Source organism: Trachinotus anak, unplaced genomic scaffold, assembly GCF_046630095.1.
Source record: "Trachinotus anak isolate AG129_WGS33_773 ecotype Australia unplaced genomic scaffold, CSIRO_AGI_Tana_v1 ptg000008l, whole genome shotgun sequence".
NCBI classification, from domain to species: domain Eukaryota; kingdom Metazoa; phylum Chordata; class Actinopteri; order Carangiformes; family Carangidae; genus Trachinotus; species Trachinotus anak.
Window position 1 is genome coordinate 27,753,139 of NW_027273859.1, and position 20,009 is coordinate 27,773,147.

At 39.7% G+C, this 20,009-nt stretch overlaps 1 protein-coding gene across 7 annotated transcripts in view; it reads right to left on the minus strand.

Moving 5' to 3' along the window:
* Positions 1-20,009, minus strand: part of cfap299 (cilia and flagella associated protein 299) — a 76,852-nt gene that overhangs the window by 11,879 nt on the left and 44,964 nt on the right. For all 7 annotated transcript variants that reach the window (XM_071483954.1, XM_071483957.1, XM_071483958.1 and 4 more), the window contains one exon: positions 5,304-5,446. In XM_071483954.1, coding sequence (XP_071340055.1) covers positions 5,304-5,446 — 143 coding nt within the window. The remainder of the gene's footprint in view (positions 1-5,303; positions 5,447-20,009) is intronic.

The window sequence follows — 20,009 nt, forward strand, 5'->3', positions numbered from 1 at the left end:
CAGGCAGAGCTGCCAAATCACCTTTGGAGCTGGAACAGTTTCTCTTTTGTATTAAAAGTTAATAAAATAGGACAGCAGTGCAAATATTTTCACAGCAGAGAATGAAGCCAGACACACAGGTGCGTTGCAGAGGCCGAGCGTGGAAGCAATATGGTTTTGGCTGTGGAGGAGGCATGCGCCGAGCAGATCCTTCAAGTTCAATGTTTCAGTTGGTTGCCAAATGCACGCAGGGTAGAGTGAGAGTGCAGGAAAGCTTTATATGATCCAGCTTTGCAAAGAGTTGTTGAATTCAAAAGGTTAATTGAATAACAAAGGTATGGTGTTGCCTCCTCCAGATAAAAATCTGAGTATTTGTAATGCACAGTGAAAAACAATCTACCATGACCATAAAAATTTGCTTGTGTACTTGTTTTTTTTTTAGAATTTAGATACAGTAAAATGGTTAAAGCTTTTATGAAAAACACACCGTCACAATTTAAAGAATCAATTAGGACTAATATGTATGTGAGATGTTGCCCGGCCTCTTAAAAGTCTTCTCTAAACACAGGGACTGGAAGAGGGAGAGATGCAGGGAGGAAGGAGGGGAGCAGCCAGAGCGCATAAACAGATGGTCACTTTGCTGGGGAACATTAAATAGACATCAGAGATGCTGTAGGCACATCTGGAGTGGCAGGAAGCTGGGTACACGGAGCTGCAGATCTGTGGGATAATTAGATGAGGGTCAGGACTTCAGTGTGTGTGCATTTATATGTGTGTGTGTGTGTGTGTCTATGTCGGAAGCTCACAGTAAAAAGTTATGGAGACAGAAATGTAATGATTTAGCCATTAAACACAGATGATTTTGTAGATTTTAAAGAGTTTTTTTCCCCCCCACATTTGCAATATCAATGACAGATCTTGGTTAAATTTACTTAAGGGCTTCACATGTGTATCTGAAAGTTATTGTCTCTGAGAGGCAGCCACATAGTAACTATATTCATTCATATGTTTGTAATTTTAAATCAGTTTTCATCACTTAAAGTTCCTCCTCAAACTATGTAAAAACACACTGTGTTTAATATTTTGTTTAACATGGTTTTCCACATAAAAAGTGAAAGAAAAATGGAAAACCAGGGCTGGAAGCAAATCTACATTTACTTCAGGACTCATGCCCAGCCCACCGCTGCTGCTTGCTACAGGTCTCCAAGTGTCCAGGTGAAAGAGCAGAGAGTATGAAGATGGTTAGAGGAGGAAACATCAGAGAGACTCAGCCTCATGTTTGAACCTCAGTCAGACCCAGAGTCAGATGAGGAGTCTGAGACCAGAATCAGAGACTAGGATCAGAAAGGGTAGCGTAGTTAGCGTCTTTTATTTGTTTGTTAGCTTGTCCCCACAAGTTGACAGAATTGGTTCCTTAGGTTCTATGACGTATGAATCCCTGACTGTCTGAATCTGTTTTTATGAGTCATTGGTTCACTGCAGTTCAAGGTGGAAATACTCAGTCATGGTGGTGTATTATACTTGTATTCTATTTAAAAAAAACACCATATGGACATGTTAATAAGGTTGAACACTTGATTCTCATCAGAGGGGGTCTTTAATATCAGTATGTATAAATGATTGTCAAGAGAAGTGCATCTTTTAAATATTATTACCATTATTGTTGTGTGTTTTGTGTCATTAACTGGTTCTTCCATGAAAACCTTCTACAAAATTCTGTACTTGATTTCTGATGACATTGACGAATGATTTTTTTTTTTCACTTTAACTAGGTTTCCCAGGAGGTCAGAGGCTTACAACATATGCCTTTAGAGATGATGTTTATACGTCCCACCCACCCACCCACCCACTGTGCCTGCTAAAATAAATCAAGCCCGGCTTTTGATTGATTTTTGCTCCTTGCTGCTCCTATATAGTCAGTGTAGAGTTAGTGTGAATGCAAAGGTCCAGGAGGTGATTGAGAAAGTAAAAAGAAAAAAAAGAGCTTTGTGTCAGATTCAGCCTTACAGGCATCTCAATGAGCCATTTTCTTTGAGGTCCATTAATGACAAAAGTCAAAATTAACAGTCTCAAGAAAACAAGCTTTACTTCCTATTTTTGCAACTGATGAAAAATATAAAACAATGTGAATTTTGATAGGTCTTGATTCCATAATTACACATGTTTCATGTTTCATGTTTGGAACTGACAGTTGAGGTAGAAAATAATACAGAAAAGCTGAAAAAATGTCTGCACATGCTCCTGATCATAATTTGGAACTTTAAAAAGGGATGAACTGAAAGCTAATCTCAAAGGAGATCTGTCTTCAGCATGCAGTTTATGTGTTTTGCTGGGAAGTTAAAATTAGTTTGCCACGCTATTCTGTCAGAGCCAAGATACACTTTCCTTTTTACATAATCAATATTTTCTCCAAACACCTAGAACCAATTAATTTCTCTTCTTCACCTTGTCTTTTAAATTCACATACTTTGGTCCAGGGAGATACTCTCCCTCTGCTTTTTTTTCCTTGAGATATTGCAGACTGTGTATGTGAACCTATCCACCCTTCCTTGCTGGAGGTGGGAGGTAGAGGCCAGAGCTGGCGCTGGTGTCGCTGCTCTGTGTTCTTTGTGGCTGAGGAGGAGGAGGAGGGACAGGATTCAGAGTCCTGCGGTGGGAGGTTTAGTGCACTGAGTGGGCAGCAGCTCCAGCATCTGCTCCCTCTTAGCGGCAACCACACTGGGTGTTATTGTTCCCAACAGAGATGAAAAAAAAAAAGGGGGGGGGGGGGGGGGAGGATGACATGGGGGGATGGGGGGGTAGCAAAGCATGGAACACGCAGCTAGAAAAGTCAAGAATAAAGACAGAGTGATGTGTAAATCTGATCAAGTCAAGCTTTAGTCGGTGAAAAAAGAGACGGAGGGAGCGTGAGGTCAGATGTCAGATGGAGGGAGGGCAGGGAGACATGTTGAAGGGGGGGAAGCCTCATAAAAGCATCATTAGGGAGAAGGCTGTACCTCCAGGCATGCTCGCCCAATGACTCACACCTACAGCTTGTTAGGGCTTCCACTCGCCGGAGAGGAGGTCGAGTTCAAGGCCACGAGCCCGGTTATGTGTCAGAACACATGGTGAGAAATGGATAAATAAAACAACAAAGCATTGCATGTCTGACACTTTGGTTTCAAAGAAAGGGAAAACCACTTCCAAAAATAAAACGCAGACCGTTGTTTAAGTGCAGCAGTTAAAAGACGGTTTCCTGTAAACCAGAGATATTGTGCTTTGAATGCACACTGTGCTTATAAGACTGCAAATCTCCGTGACATATTGAAGGATTAACATACAATTATAAGACTTAAAAACTCTGTAATATGCTACAAAACCAGAGCAGTGGGTGGGTGCTAACAGCCCATGTTCTGCCCAGTGTCTCTGAGGTTATACAGGTTGCATGCCATTTGGCTGAACTCTGAACAAAACCATGTAATACACATTCTCACCCCTGTCTAGTTGTGTTTGTCCTCATGGGATTTCTCGCACGTATCTGATACGGTGATACGTTACTATGCATGAGTATGTGGAATGTGGGGATGGTTTTGGCTCCGGTAATTTGCTGACAGCTCTCTGTATACACAGCTCTCCTGATAGACAACGAATTATGAAGATGATACCTGCGGGATACAAGCTAGATTTTAGCTTACACCTGTAAGGTCAGCAGTTCATTTGTGGCCATTGCTGGAACTGTGCAACTGGCACTGATGCATGAACAACCAGTTCAACATACAGCACATGGTGAATCTTGACTAAATATGCCAAATACAACTGAACCTTGGGTTTATGACATCTTTTAAATTCTTCTGATGGCATATATTGTCTTTTTTCTATATTTCCAAAGTCACAATTTTCTAATTCTGCACAGTGTGATATTTCTCCATAACTCCAACTCAAATTCCACTAATTTGCTTTAAATATGCATGATCACAAATCTTCAACCTTGCTGCTCTTCTAATTTTTTTTATTTTCTCAAGGAATGATACAATGAAATGATGGAAAAACTAATATAAAGTGTCTTAGTAAGGTGTTGTTCCACTTTGAGCCTCCAAATAGCTTCATTACTTCCTCCTCTCCTGAATGAACAACACTCTACCAAACATAGTCTCTCATTTGGTGTTTTGATGGTGGTGGAGAGCGCAGTCTAACACATTGTGCCTTAACCTTTCATAGGTGTTCAGTTGGGTTGAGATCTGGAGACTGTGAAGGCAATCGAACGCAATGGGTTGATCAAGCCATGTTGAAGCATTGAGGCCTTCAAGCCAACTGAGTTGAAAGTGTTCAAAAAGCTTGGGACACATAAAAATACCCTCAGTTCAAAATGTTTCCATACTGGAGACGAAAATAAAGGCTACCTTCTTAACACAAAGCTAATTTTCATACTCCTTAAACTGTTCAGTGAGCCCATGTTCCCTTTATAGAGGTATCTACATTTGTAATGACTTTATATCAATAATTCATCAGATTGTATTATAACAAGCATCTTCCTGGCATTATAAGCAGCAACTTATGCATGGAAACAGCCAACTACAGCGCTACACCTAAAAATAATTTCATCGATTTGATTGATCCTTTACACTTTCAAATGATTGATTTTTGTCCGACCAACATTTCAAAATCTACAGATATTTAGTTTAATATATTGTTTAAAAACAAAAAGGTACGAAAAGCCAAAAGGTTATTGTGTTTATGAAGTTGGGACCAGTGCATATTTGATATTTTAGTTTGAAACACGACTTCAGTGAAGAAAAGATTCTCATCTCTGTCGATGGTTCATTTTCCGTCAGTTGATTTCTTGTTTCAGATCTACATCCAAGTTTTCCCAAAGACTCCTGTCCCCATCAAACCAGCAAGAACAAAAAGCAAACCAGTAAGTTAGCCAATCTAATTATCTAGTTTAATCTTGAGGCCATAAGATCTATTACATTTATGTGTGATGACAAATTTACTACACATTAAAAGAAAATCAAAATCTAATAGTTTAAGCCTGCTTCAATTCTGACTCTAATCGTGTCTGTCGTGTCCAGACAGGTTCGGTACTTTGGCAGCTCTACTCAGCTTTACTTTAGCAGTGTATATTTATTCCACATCTGTGCTGAAGCCACAACGGCTGGTGCTGTACACACTAACTATACTAGCCCTTTGCACAGCTCCTTCCAGGCCTATATTGGTCTCTCACGTCAACCTGAATCTTTAATCCTGCATAATAAGATTTCCTTACCCTTCAAATCTTGTCAAATCCCACTCGACTCAAGGCCTCCCCAACCAACATGGACATGTTACAATGGAAGGAGACTTACCATAAATCTGAACGTCCTGGCATGAGCCTCTTCTTTCCGTTGAAATATGGTTCAAAATCTTGGGTCTTGAGTCTGTGGGCGTAGTCTATATAGCCAGACACTTCCTGTCCAAGAGTATTATGATCCCTTATGAAAATGACCGACTGTAAAAAGAGAGAAAAAGAAGGAAACCCTCTGTGTAAATAATCATGGTCATCAAACCTCTCCTGAGTAAAAGCCAGGAGGGCCAATGTCACTTGTTAAAAGTGGACATAGAGCGGGGATCTATTACAAATCCTCCCACTTTGAAATACAAAGGCTCGTGTTATACTTTTGAATCAGGTTCAAATCAGAAACGACTCCAACTTGTGTCATTGTCATATGATGGCCCAAGATCACCGAGGCGGGATGTCTACAGAATATCCTGCTCAGATAAGTGCGTGGGACTCGTGCTGAGCCCTTCGACTTAAGTAACTAGAGTTTCAGTTCCGTTCCAACACACCTACAGCTGGGGAGATGATGTAGCTTCAAATGACATGAAACGTGAAGTTCTGAGTTAAAACATAATACTGTAAGTTGTGCTAGTGTTAAGGGACTTAATGGCACAAAAGTCAATTTAAGACAAAAAAGATGTTATAGATGGATCTAATTCCAGGGCATCCCTATAACAGTTTGAGCCTGAATGAAACCAGAACTTCTACATTCAAACTCCCGTAACGCTAGCACTCCTTTACACTTGACTCCTTCAGACAGTCAGACTGTTTAGTCTTAACATAGTCATTCTGTTTCTCTATATTGTAACTCTACTACTTCTCTTCTTTATTGCACGTGTGTCCATCCTGTAGAGATTTGTGCCTTTTTTCCATTAAAGATTTTTTATTTGTGTTGAGTTTTTCCTTGTACAATTTGAGGGTCTAAGGACAGAGGCCGTCGTATGCTCTGCAGACTGTAAAACCCTTGTGATTTCGGGCTAAATAAAATTACTTGGCTTGACTAGTATGGGTTTAAAAATAAAATGGATCACCAGAGTAATGGACCGCTCAACCTTTCTGCTTCAGATGTAGCAGTGATGGCAGCAAACCAAGTTTCCTCTTTACAAAACAAACTCAAACTAGCAAAATGATTGACTTGGATCTGTTCAGGTCAACCACGTTTTGGATCAGGCCTAATTATCTTCAGTCTTGTGTCTTTGTGCCCCTTTCTTTTATCCATGACCTTTCCAAAACCTTAACCGTGTCTTTGTTATTGTTACCATGATGACGAAGGTTCCTAACCTTAGGGAAGTATGAATTTTAACCCAAACCACAATCTTTTCCTAAACCTAGCCAAGTAGTTTTTGTGCCTACTGCTGGTACACACCTGTGGGTCATATTTGAGAGTAGAGACAGCCAACCTCTATTATGGTTCAGGTTGAATGACAGATTTTTAGATAGGATCTCTCTTAAACGAATGTTTGCCTTTCTTGTTCAGGTAAGTTTTCCAAGGGTTAATTTCAGATTGAGTTCAGAGACCAGCAGAGATCACGGACACTGCTGCACAAATTATTCTCCACTCCTCCCAAAAAAAAAAACAAAAAAAAAACCCAGTTTGCTCCTGCAGTGATTATGAACATACATAATCACAGCTGATAATCTGCTTCGATCTATTCAGGTATAAGAATTACAGAAAATCACATCCAAGCTTCACTGGAATAGAAAGGGACCCTACTTTGACTTTCTAACTTAATAGGAAGCAAGTGGACCTGTGAGGACTTTCACTTGATGCCAAGAAAGAGTGGGGAAATGCTGAATGCTGAGCGCTGACTGAAAAGCATTACTAAGTGTATCTGAGATGCAGTTTTTCAATGGCATAAGGAAAACAAAAGTGCATGGCTGTTTAGCTTAGAATATGAAAGCAACAGCCCAAGATCATTATCTGAGTTTTTCAGAAATTGTTGAAAAACAACCCTCGGGCTCACTTGGGCTCTTTCTAGTCCAAATGCTGATTTCTGATTAGAAGACAATGAGTAAGGACAAAAAGGTTTGGATTCTCCAGTGCAAACAAACCAAATAAATTTCCCAGCTGCTCATCAGAGACCAGGTGTTTGAAGTGAGCTCAAACCAGTCACAACCTGGCAGAAAGAGGATGACAAATGGTTTTGTCACCTGATTCAGACAAAGCAAATGAAAGGCAAGTTGTCCAAACCCCCTCGGGTGACAGAAGAACATGAAATGATCTTTTCATGTTGATTTGATGGTTTAGATAACACATGATGACAATAGATGAGAAGAACTCCAAACAGAGAACACACTCAGGTGTGAAGAGGTTGTTGTGTCTGCCTTCACAAAGATGAAAAAAGCTTTTCTTTCTTTCTTGCCTTGAGAGAGGAGGACTTTCTTTGTGTCTGACTTGTCTTGTTTACTCTGAGCATGAATGAGTCCCACTTGTCGGCCTAAAGTAACACAGACAGAGGATCCAAGTGGAATACCTCAGTTCGTGATATCGCATTTGTACAACTGTCAGGACACGGGCCATCTGTGGATCCCTTTACTAAGAGGCGTGAGATAACTAGTGCTCCAGAGCTCAGAAGAAAAGAGGGTTCCTTTCTCCCAATGCTCTCAAACGTTTAAAACAGATGCTATCAGGTTTACAGCTGGCTGGAGGCCTGGGCTAGATACCCTATCTACTGGCTCCTGTCCTCATGCAGCCAGCCTTGAAAAGACATTATAAGGTGGACCTGGCAAAAGAGGCTAGTGACATTTGGTTTGTGTTGATAAAAGTACCAGTTAAATTGGTCTTTGGTGGATTAATCAATTAGGTCAGTCCACTAAATTAAGCAGTACATGTCTCACACTGTAAAAGTTAAAGATCTTATTTGAAACAGCTTTGTTCCTGGGCTGTTTTCAGATTTTACAAATGGATTTTCTTTACCAAACGGTAGCTAATTAAAATTACCAACCTGCTTGTAAAGCTCCACATTTGCTAAAAATTAAAATTACACTGATATGTAGCAGCAGTGCATCACAAAAATGGTGAAAACACAGATTAAAAGTCAGAAACATATTACATATAACACCAGTTTCTTACAATGTAAGAGCTATTTTTGTAGCTCTGGCCACCACATGTGTTGGTTAAGATGATGATGGTGATGTAATGGTTGGGATTTGGGAAAATGGCAAAGCTGCTTCACAGTTTAGATAACAGTTTAACCAGATCGTGTAAACCACATTAGTGAAGTTACAACCAAAATGAGTGTACCAGGAGAATTCTGTGTGTGCTGAACCAAATGGGTTTGTAAACTGTCAACTATACAAACTATCCACTGACGCTTGTGTTTGGGTGATAACTTTAGTGTTCACCTCTCCCTTGTTATTTAATAAGTTTATTACTGCTTGGGTTTCTTGCCCTGTATCATAAAACCCTCTTTTGTGGTATGTAATTTTATATTGCAATTTAAATATAAATACCCTAATATAAAGAGAAGAGATGTAAATTGTCTGGAAATGTAATCAACTTTTTGTGGATAATATAAGAGAAACAAATATCTGTTTTTCCGTTAATAATATAAATATATTATTAAGTGTGTCTATGAAAATAAAATACATACACACTTTATGACATTGATGCAAAAATGATAAAAATCTAAAACTGCCATAAAGTAGCTCAGTGACAATTATACTACACCTACAGAGATATGGTGTGACAAATGACAAATGGCAAACTCTCAGACAGTGTTTATATAGTGTCACGTTATATATAAGCATAAATGTATCATAAATAAAAACCAATGACTACCAAACATAGAAAGGTCAGGACTCGAGTTTTTTGTTTTTTAAATCCATCTGCTCCTTGAAGAAATCCATGTATTTTTCAGTGAAAACTGCTAGAAGAAAAATGTGAATGTAACATGTTTTGCTAACTTGCCTCTGACAGGTAAGCCAAAGTTCATTTCACTCTCAGGGAACTGAAGGAGCAGAGTGATCGAGTCAGACTCGCTTATTTGCTGCAAACAAGCAACATGAGTTTCCAGCCTCTGTGTGGGAGGGAGCCGGGGGACCTCCACCTTACACCATGGAAAACAAGTGGAAGCCTTACGTCACCTGCCAGCAATTACCAAGAACAGGTGCTGTGACCTCACAGGGCAGCGAGCGAGAGGCCCCTGCTTTATGGCAGACATCAGTCTGGTTAGTGCCTGAGAAGCTGAGCGTGGCACAGGTCCCAGGTAGAGATTCTGTCCCTTTGTGATACTCAATATTCAGTTTGCTCCTCTTTGAAACTCTTTCTCATGTGTACACAGTTGAAATTTCACCTGGCTGGAGGCAAAACACCAGTGACCTTAAGATGAAGGTTACATAAACCCATAAACAACAGTAGACCGGGAGTTTCCTTTAAATCTATGATCCATACAGTTAATAAACACAACAAAGCATCTCAAATCCTCATGGGTACCCCACCCTTAAAAAATCCATTACGAACATGTTTATGTGCTCAGAAACAAACAGTGAAACTTGAACAGTGTTGACAATTGTAATTACTGAGGTCTGTGAAAACGGTGGAGGGATCCGCTGCCTCTTGACAATAAGTAAAACCCACACAGATGTGAGCTATTCCACAAACCTGTGGCTAATCTTTCAAAGGCCCACGGCTGAATGAGAGGGATTTACAAATTCAAGTCAAACAGAAGCTGACAGCAGGCTGACACGTACTGCGCCCCTCCTTTGTGCTTTGACAATGTCCTACAGGTGAGGACACAATGGCCGGACCACCTGACATCCTGTGCCATGAGGAGTGTATGTCCTCATGAATGTGTGTGTGATTGTAGGTGTTTGTTTGTGTGGTGTGTGTAAAACAGAAAGAGTGCAAAATGTCTGAAGAGAGCTAACTCGAACTAGCAACCAGGACTGTCAAGAATCAAAAGCTGGGATCAAATATCTGGCCAGGTATGTATCTTATTCTCATTTTCTTAGACCCAATAGTTCCTGTTTAAATTTTCTAGACAATTCCAGTCAAGCTTTTCAGTATTAGAAAACATTTAAGGAGCTACCATATTCGTGGGTTTGGCTTCTGCTACAAAGCTAATGTTAGAATTAGCAGCTGTTTGCTTACCAGTCTAGAACAAACATTTTATGTTCACCATTAAATTTAATTCCTTTACTCAATAAGAGCCATCTGAAGCAGCAGTGGAAAAAAAAACCCATCTTGTTTTGTTTCTATTTCTATCACTTCTTTTCTTGTACTGAAGTTAGCATGCTAACCAGCCTCCCCTGGTCTGGTCTGCCCATCTTGTCACTTTGCGATACCGAGTCACTGAAGGGTCCAGGCTCGTAGCGGTAGAGCTGCTCAGAGGGTGTATTATAATCTCTTCTGTTATAAGGCAACAATGGCTGAAGTTCTCAGCAAGACTGGTAAGTAAAAGGCTGTTAAAGCTAATGCTGGCTATGTATCAATAGCAAAACTTACAAATGGAATTTTTTAGATATGTTTTTATATTTCAAAGCTTGACAGGAATTTAAAGTAGTCTAACATTTTTTAACAGGAAATACTGGGTATACGAATAAGTAAATAAGATTACAAATCCAGACAAGACTGGTAAGTGAACGGGTGTTAATGCTGACACTGGCTAGGTAGCAATAGCAGAGTACAAACTTGGCATCTTTTGTTTTAAAAAGGTTTCTGTATAAAACTGTTTTTTTATACAGTTATCACAGTTCAAGAATTGAAATTTTTCAAATTATACAAAAGTATTTTTTTTTGTCGGACCAAAGGACAAAAAACAGCATTTTTGCTTTCAGAGATTATAGGTACCTCATTAGTTAAATCAATTGAATCAAATCAAATAATTCAATCAGTTTACAGGACTGACTGCTTATACTTTAACTACCCCTCACACACACACAAGCACAAGCACACACACACACACACACACACACCACCAACCTGTCTGCTGGCCTCCATGGCCCCCACCTGCCCCCATCCTCCAACCCACCTCTGCCCACACCAACCCCCCTCCCCCACAGTCCCTGGGAACAGTCCTGCAGTGTCAGGGAGCTGTGCAGGTGTCTTGCGGTGTCAGCTGCCACACTGTTTATTATTGGTGGGCTGTGCTTTAGGAGGAATCCCCGGCCATCACTAACAACTGTGTAAATTTGTTGGGGTAAGGAAAACACGGCCTGTACTACAGGAATGTTTTCTGGTGGGAGTCCTTTTTCTGGCAGGCTTTACCCTTGTCCCTTTTCTGGATAGTCCTTGAGGAGTGTGTACGTGTGTACATTTGTTTTTCAGGGAGTGTGAGGAGGGGTTCAGGAGTAAGATGAAGAGGGGTCCTTGCTTATTTAAAGGTGACTTCACACGGACATCTTGTGTAACAGATGCAACGGTAGAGACCATATGTGCTGAGGTGTGTTGCATTCATGGGCATCCACCTGAATTACACTTCCTGCAGGATGTGACTCAGAGCCAGAGCTCACTTCCTGAAGAGTTTGTAGATAATAATCCAGGTCATCAAAGTCGCTCACCTACATTAGCCATCACCAACGTAACTCCTCTGGCTTTAAGTTCTTTTAATTTTAATGTGAATGTCACTGTCACATGTTCTTAGAAACCAGATTACAGTCCTTTGGATATACTAATTCTAATTACAACAGATAATTCTTATTGTTGACACTAAGGTAAAACATTAAGACTGCAAGAGGTTATACATGTCCTCAGATTTCAAGAACAGGTTTTCAACCTCATTCTAAACAAACTAAAACAAGAAAAAGGAAATGATGAGTATTTTTAAAAAAAAAGATGTCTGTTAAATGTAACATCGAAGAGGGAACCTAGTAACCCAGTAGATGTGTAATAATAAATGAAATATATCATTTTTAACTTTTTCTTTTTTTTTTTTTAATGAGGTAGCACCATTAACAAGAGTGGAACTCACAAAGAGGCAAAACACATTACTTTCTAAAAGAAACTAAATGAGAATGGTGCAAATGCACCACAGGACCAGATATATGGTTCATCTCATGTTTAAACAGCTGTATGTGATAAATTATCTTGATTTTTTTGTGACATCTTCTGTGGTCATTAGGCAAGCATCTTATCTGTATCAATGCCAACAATGCCCACCGGAGAGTAACAAAAACATTTCTTTCATTTCTTTCACCAGCCACTCTCCTCTGCTGCAGCCTCACTTTGAGGTTTAGACTGATGAAATGTGATGAAATACCTTGATTTGCCAGGTTTTTTTATTCTGTTTATTAGCCAAAAACAGACATTTCCATCTGGTTATTGTAACTGACATCATGATTATGTAATAATATATACTGTGATTGAAGATTGTAAGTGCAAAAAAACAACAGTGTATCAACTGTAGCTCCACTGATACTGGACTTTTAAGGCCAATACTAATAGAGATTATTAAGTTGAAATTAAAATGTTTTGAATTTGAAGCATGAAGTATGTTTAAGACGCTTGTTTAGCAAAGCTACTTAAATCACTGATCTCTATACCAAGAATGTTGAAATGGCCGAGCAGCTAAATTCAGTTTCTGTCAGAGCTTTTTGGTGGGATATTAAGTACTGAGCTCCACAGACAGCACACCCAAACATGCCTATTGTATGGACTCACTCTTTGTGAAATGTGTTGGAGTGTGCCTTCTAGATACAAGCGCGGGGTTGCAAGCTGTTTGCACAGTGCTGTGAGTCACCATAATCTGTTTGAGCACACTTTAACATACCCTCTCATCATAACCCTCCACATGGGCTGCTGATAGACTGCAGCCACCCTTCCCAGACCTCCCTACACTCTCTCCTGGCAAATGCCGCTGCTTTTCCATCCACTACAAAGTCCAAAAGCAAGTTTAATTTTAAAACAGGTCTATATATCTACGAAAATAAATAAAGGCTGGGGCTTTGATTGTTTCCGTCATGGAAAGGGATGAACTTTTTTCAGTTCTGCCCCACAGATTCAGTGGCCACTAGGACTTCAAATATTTGAGTGTTTACAATGCAGACATGGTGTTTTAAACCTCGTCATTTCAGTCACCGTCTACAATTCCACAGTGCCATCATTTCACAGAGACACTTCACTGTCACATGGGAAAAAGTCTTTTCAATTTCTCCAACTTCTTTTTGTAATTGTCATAACAGGCCTGATTGTGTGTGCATGCAATAAGGATGGAAATAATCAAAAGACATTTCTTTTCCTTTCGTTTATAATTACAGGGTGTGTCACTAGACAGATGTCTTGGCACCGGATACAAAAATGCACAAGTGAACTGTTCAAAAGGACTTCTTGCTCTGCACTGTGGTTTAATGTTATATCTGTATTCTCTTAAAGCCCTGCACAAAGGCTGGCCAGACCACACAAAAAGGTGTAAAGAAACGTTTGCTTTATTCCGTGCAATGCATTGAATTAGAGGCTTTTTTTTCTCTCTTTTTGTTAAATTATTTCTCCTTTGTAGCTCACCTCTGCTCATTCCTTCTCAAATATTTGAACTTATTCCATTTAGGTTTGTTAATCATCTACTACAACAATAAATTACTTTACTGTCAGATTCCCATCGGCTTTATTTTGTTTCTCTTCTTCCTACAGATCCGGGCTGTAACAGCGGGTATGAGTGTATGCGGTTTTGCACATCAAATAAAGGGCGCGTTGGTACACGCGCTATGTAAGAGGTTTGTTGTTCATTTTTTTGTCATTCTATGTTCTTGAAGACCAAAAGTATTTCCCCAATTTGGGAAATTCTGGGAAATTCTTAAAGTATGCAAAAGACAGCATGCCAAACAGTGCCTGGAGGAGATTTGACCTAAGGCCCAGATTAGGTTGTAATGCAACATATACAATATGTTTCTAAGTGATGCACGGCAAATGCGGATGCTAGAATACGAGGATGTTTGGTTGTTGTTTAGACGTCAGTTTAGCAAAAAGACAGATTTATGCATTTGTTTACCTCATGTGTTCTGTATCTGCATCCATAAACAGTGTGCACGGGTGTTTGTGCAGGGGACGAAATAAATAAACCCAGAAGCAGGTGTCCTCCTGTTAGGCTTTCTAAACACCCAATGGTGGACAGCTACACCCAGTGAGGTTAGCCATGAGGGCAGAACGACCATGGCCAGATACCAAAGGGGGAAGCGGCTCAGTCAATCAGTAAGGAAGGCAAGGCAGCTAGCTCAACCCATAGCCTGCACTGGCCTCTGTCTTTTTGGAGAACCCACCAGTAAAGGCATCACCACAAAATAAGTGGCTTGAACCCACACACTTCAAATTACAGGGCACTCAGAATCAGAAAATGCTATCCTGCTTTTCGCAATTGGTGTTTTAGAAATTCTATTAAAACCTCCTTAGCTTGGCCCACGGTTCAGCTTTGCTGTTTTCCTCCGACTGCGTCAGTTCATGTTGGTCTGGAGGAATAGTGCGCTCTTTCATTGTCCTCACAAACAATGCATTTTAATTCACTGTAGACATGGCGGCATGAAAACACTGTAGTTTGACAGAAAAAGCAGCAGCATGGTTTCTGACCTGGAAGTTACAGTTGCCTTTGGAAGACATGTTGGATGTTCCCATTAAACTTTAGAGCTCAACGGGAAAGCAACATAGTCACATCATGCTTTTACTGTAGTACTGCCAAAGCAACTTCCTGCTCCAGCATAAAGTAGTGATGGGAACATGAAAACATGACCTTGACCAGTTTCCTAAAACCAAAACTTCATGTAGCTTAACAGCAACTCAATCTTTGTGCAACCAGTTTTAGTGCTGAATTTTGTCACAAGGACAGAACAAAACAAAAACCTAATGCTCCTTCAAATCACTTGTAATTAGGTCCCATACTTTACTCTTATTCTGTTTTTTATTTGAAGAGTTGATATCCATAAGAAGATATATTAGTTTTAAGAACCAAAAACCATCTCGGTGTAGTTTTTCATCCCCTCTCTCAGGGTTCTCTCTGGAGCTCTAATTAGAACAGGTCAGTCAGCCAATCAGAAGAGAGATTCTGAGCCTCTCTTCTGTTTGGCTGACTGTTTTCTGTGTGATCAAATAAAAATATAGCAAATTTCACATAGAAACTCAGAGAAACAAAATCCAGTGAGGTTGGATTGTGGGTCCTGGTGGGCGGGGATGGCTGAGGGTAATGACTGCTTTGTTGTGACATCACAAAGTTCCAGAAGTCCTGACGGCTGGTTTTAAGGCTCAGTTTCTGAATACAGGCTGTGTGCATTTCTCTGTGGACTGAGGCTTTGATACTTTCACAGTATTAATATAGAACCTAGACCTGCTTTAGAATCAAAAAAGACATGGACATCTACCTTTGTACAATATGGGACCTTTAATTGTTGAACCTAGAAAACAGAAAAGCAGAAGGAAAACATCTATGTGCAATAAATGGACACCTGTGACAAACCAGTGAGGTTTTTTTTTTTTGCAAAATTTGCATCAACTGACCATCTGCTGTGCAGTTCAACACATCGGGAAGGAGTAAATTCAAGACAAAAAAGGCACTTTTTCTAGACCTGGTTGCTTTTACTACTGCAACAACCAACGTACAATGCCCAAATCTCACTGCTCCATTAACAGACAACAAGACAAAGTGATTGGTAAACTAATGGAATCACAAGTATGCAGCCAGTTAGGAGAGTTAAAGGTCTGAAATCCTTGGCAGGTGGCAGACATTTTCCTGGTCTCCACAACTGCAGCTGATAAAGACCTTCCCCATATGGAGAATAAGCTGTCAAGTCTGACAGGTGGCATCACTTACAGCACAGAGCCCTGTAACAGAAAAGGGGTAAAGTTTCTGCTCCCTGGAAGAGAAAAAAAACCCTGCCCCTACAGTAAATTAGTCGCATGCCGGAATTCAGGGAGGAATTACGGGTTGAGAATAGCAGGCGGGTCTGGCACATGTGGTCAAAACACAAATCAGTCAAACGCCATCTCAGCCACGGATTTTAGACACCAAAGTGACCAAGCAAGGCATATCTTTTCCCTCCCCTCCACTCCTACAATCATTTTCCACATTCCACTGGCTTTTAAATTACAAGTGGGAAGAAGAATACAAGTTTAGCCTAAAATATATGTGAAAGCAGTGCGACAGACCCGCTCATCCACTGGTGAGTTTGCGAAAGCTTTTCTTAAGAAATGCACAACCGGGATTATGGTGTCATTAACTCTGTGGGCACTTTAATCCTTTCTGTTGCATTTCCTGTCCTGTTTAAGGACCAAGTCTTTTATTTTAATGCGCAAGTCTGAGGCTAAACTTGGCTGAGCTAGGACACTGTCCACATGTCTGTACTCTGGAAATATCATTAAAGATTTACTTGCATGATAAACATGACACTGCAAGATAAAAAGAAACTATCAACATAGCATGTGTTGTGCCTTTATCTGCATCTATGTCACCTTAGCAAATACAAGCTTCAAAAATATAGGGTGGAGACTAACCAGTATATTGAAACAAAAATCTTAAAGGTCCCACACTGTATAAAGGTAGATGTCCATGTGTTTGTGATTATAAAGCAGGTCTAGGTTCTATATTAACACTGTGAAAGTATCAAAGCCTCAGTCCACAGAGAAATACACACAGCCTGTATTCAGAAACTGAGCCTTAAAACCAGCCGTCAGGACTTCTGGAACTTTGTGATGTCACAACAAAGCAGTCACGGCCCTCAGCCATGCCCCAAGTCCTGCCCACTTGGATCCACCATCCAGTCTTGCAGGATTTGGTGTTGAAATCTGCTATATTTTTATTCGATCATGCAGAAAAAACAGTCATCCAATCAGATGGAGGCTCAGATCCTCTCTTCTGATTGGCTGACTGACCTGTTGTTACTAGAGCTCCAGAGAGAAGCCTGAGAGAGGAGATGTAAAACTACACTGAGATGGTTTTTGGTTCTTAAAACCACAAATATATCTTTTTATGGATATCAACACTTAACAGAAAGTTTTAAATTGGGGACCTTTAACTTTCTCCAAACCAACAGTTGCACTACAGGGTAATTAAGGATGTCTAAAAACTGAGTGAAATCTCTGTTTACTTAAATAATCAATTTGAAAATACAGACTACAATTTGCTTCTGCAGCAATTCTGTGGTGACTGACCAGATGAAAGGCCCAAACATTTTTTGTCATCCTTAACTGCAGCACAATGTCATAGACATGACACATAAGAGTAAAGTACAAAATCTTCTTGAGCATATCCAGAGAAAGGTGAACTCAACAACAATGGCGACAAAGTCCTACTCCAACATCAATACCTCCGCTGTTACTCCTTCACTCTAATCCCTGCTAACCTCTCCAGAAAGGGAGCAAGAAAACCAAAAATCCAGTCCCTACACATGTACATTCAATGAGATCTGTTTAGCAAAAATGTGAAATGTTACAATGGTATGAACCCTTGAAATGAAGTTCATTTGTTGTTGATGTTGTCTTAAGTTAATCACAGTCACTAAATAGTCTCTCCTCTTTAAGTATGACAGGACAAGTGGAGCTGTATGGTGAGCATAACAAGAAAACTGCCAGTATTCACCTTTAAAAGTACAAAAGATAAACACACCTAAATGCTGAGAAGCTAACTCCCAGATATCTGCTTGGCAGGTGCATAGAACCTGTAACAGCTTGTGAGATTTGTAAAGCAAGCATTGATCAAGATCTGAGTCAATGAAAATTTGTTCATGAATGTTTGACATAAAAGTCTTGAGGTTTTTCTCGTCTTTGCTTTTCAGCAGGAAGCTGCTCAGAACATAAGCTGCTGTTTTTTCTTGAGGGGAACAAAGGCGAGAGCCTCAGGTAACCGTAGCTGTGTTAAGGATTTTATTTCTCATACGTCTGTGTGAAAACGGGGCATGCAAACAATGGTACCATCTGTGGTAGACGCAATATCACCAGTGACAACTGTTTCAATGCTGTGCACGAGCAAAAGTAGTTTATTTATTGCAACAGATATGCTGCAAAATTAACACAATGAAGTTATGACTGTCAATCGTCGCTTTTTTGGGCTGGAATAATAATTCCTAACACAGGTCAAGGTTTTTTCTTGCAACTGGAAAATCTAAGGAATTTCAAACATGGCTGCCCTGAGGATTACTACACTTTCCCCATGAATTATGAGCCATTTGTACATCTGTCCTGCATCTACTGTATGCAGCATTTTAAACATTTTACCAAAACCCATGATCTTTCCCTAACATTCATCAAGTAGCCTAAACCTAACAACATGTGGGACACAGGGTGTGAACTTCTGTGCTGTATAAAGATATCACACGCAATGTTACCTTGAATTTGACATTTCCTCCAAAACTTATGTGGAGAAGCAAATTTGTAGGATACAAATGTTTGCTGTGGGAGGCAGGATTGCATTTATGACTACAAAGAGAAAAAAATTCTATATTACAAATATGCAGTTAAGTATGACAAATTTTCTTACTGTACTGGTTTTGTAGTAGTATATGAGATGTTAATGTAAATATTAAGTTTTGGGCTAAAATGGAATGATATCAGGCTGCGATTTTCCAAAAACCTAATACCTTTTAATTATATTTATTTGAGGAGTTCCTGGAGCTGTATCACCATCATCCACAATTTATTTTAAATCTTTGCAGCAGTGATTAGCTGCCCACGTTTTTTATGCAATGCACTGATGTAGGCTTGGGATGATGATATTTGACAATATTAAATATATTTCAATATTTACCTCCTTATGTGATATCTTTCTTGATCTCAATATATATTGTTAAGTATATCTTTTTGGTTTGCAGTTTTGCACAGTCTGCTCTGCTGCCGAGTCTGACCCTCATCTCACTGCTGTGCATATTGTACATTGGACCTTGACTTGTGACAAATAAAACTTGTTGTTTTGTGGCAGCACTGCCCATACCTGAAATATAAAATATCTGATAATACAATTATATAATATAACATTTTATATATAAAAACAGCTTAAACCTAAATATAAAAATTGTATAATTATGTATTATTTTAAAAAAACAAGTCAAACATATATACAACAATATAATTGAATTGAAATCATGTATATCATGATATACAATATTATCGTACATCGTGATATGGTATATCATAATTTGGGTGGGACTGTGTTGAGATACTGCCCCAGCCTGCACTGAGGGGTAGTAGTTTCCCTCAACAGCAAACTCAAATCAAATGGCTCTAGTATTGATACATGAACACAACATACCTAATATCTACTCAGAATTATTATGTAGTACGGCCTTGGGTCACAGCTACAGTGAGCTTTCAGTGTGGAGTAACTGCCTCTGTACACGACACAGAGATGACATGCAGAGACTGATGCTAAATGGCACATTACAAACATCCTGTAAGTCGTTCGACTGGAAACAGAAACAAATTCATCTTGGTGGGTCCAAATACTTGTCATTGTCACCTTGGAGACAAATCATTATAATGTGGTTTGAATTATTGCACAGAGTTACCCACAGTGCAGCTATGCAGAAATTACACAGTGCCCTTAGTTCTAAAGTGGGCACGAACAAGGCTGCCACAAACAACTTTATTTTTGAGTGCACTCCCTTCCTGTTATTTGAGACGGATGTTTTAACAGATTTTTGAGTGGAGGCAAGTACATGTTACATTGGTCAGCTGCATCTGCAGCTCAACAAGATACAGCACTGCCCCAAGCACACAAAGTTACTACTTTAAGCACAGATGTTGGCTGCGGTAACCACATGACGATGATCCAGCAGTAGTAAACACATTCCAATCTTTCACTCCGACACCTATTAGAGTTTCAAG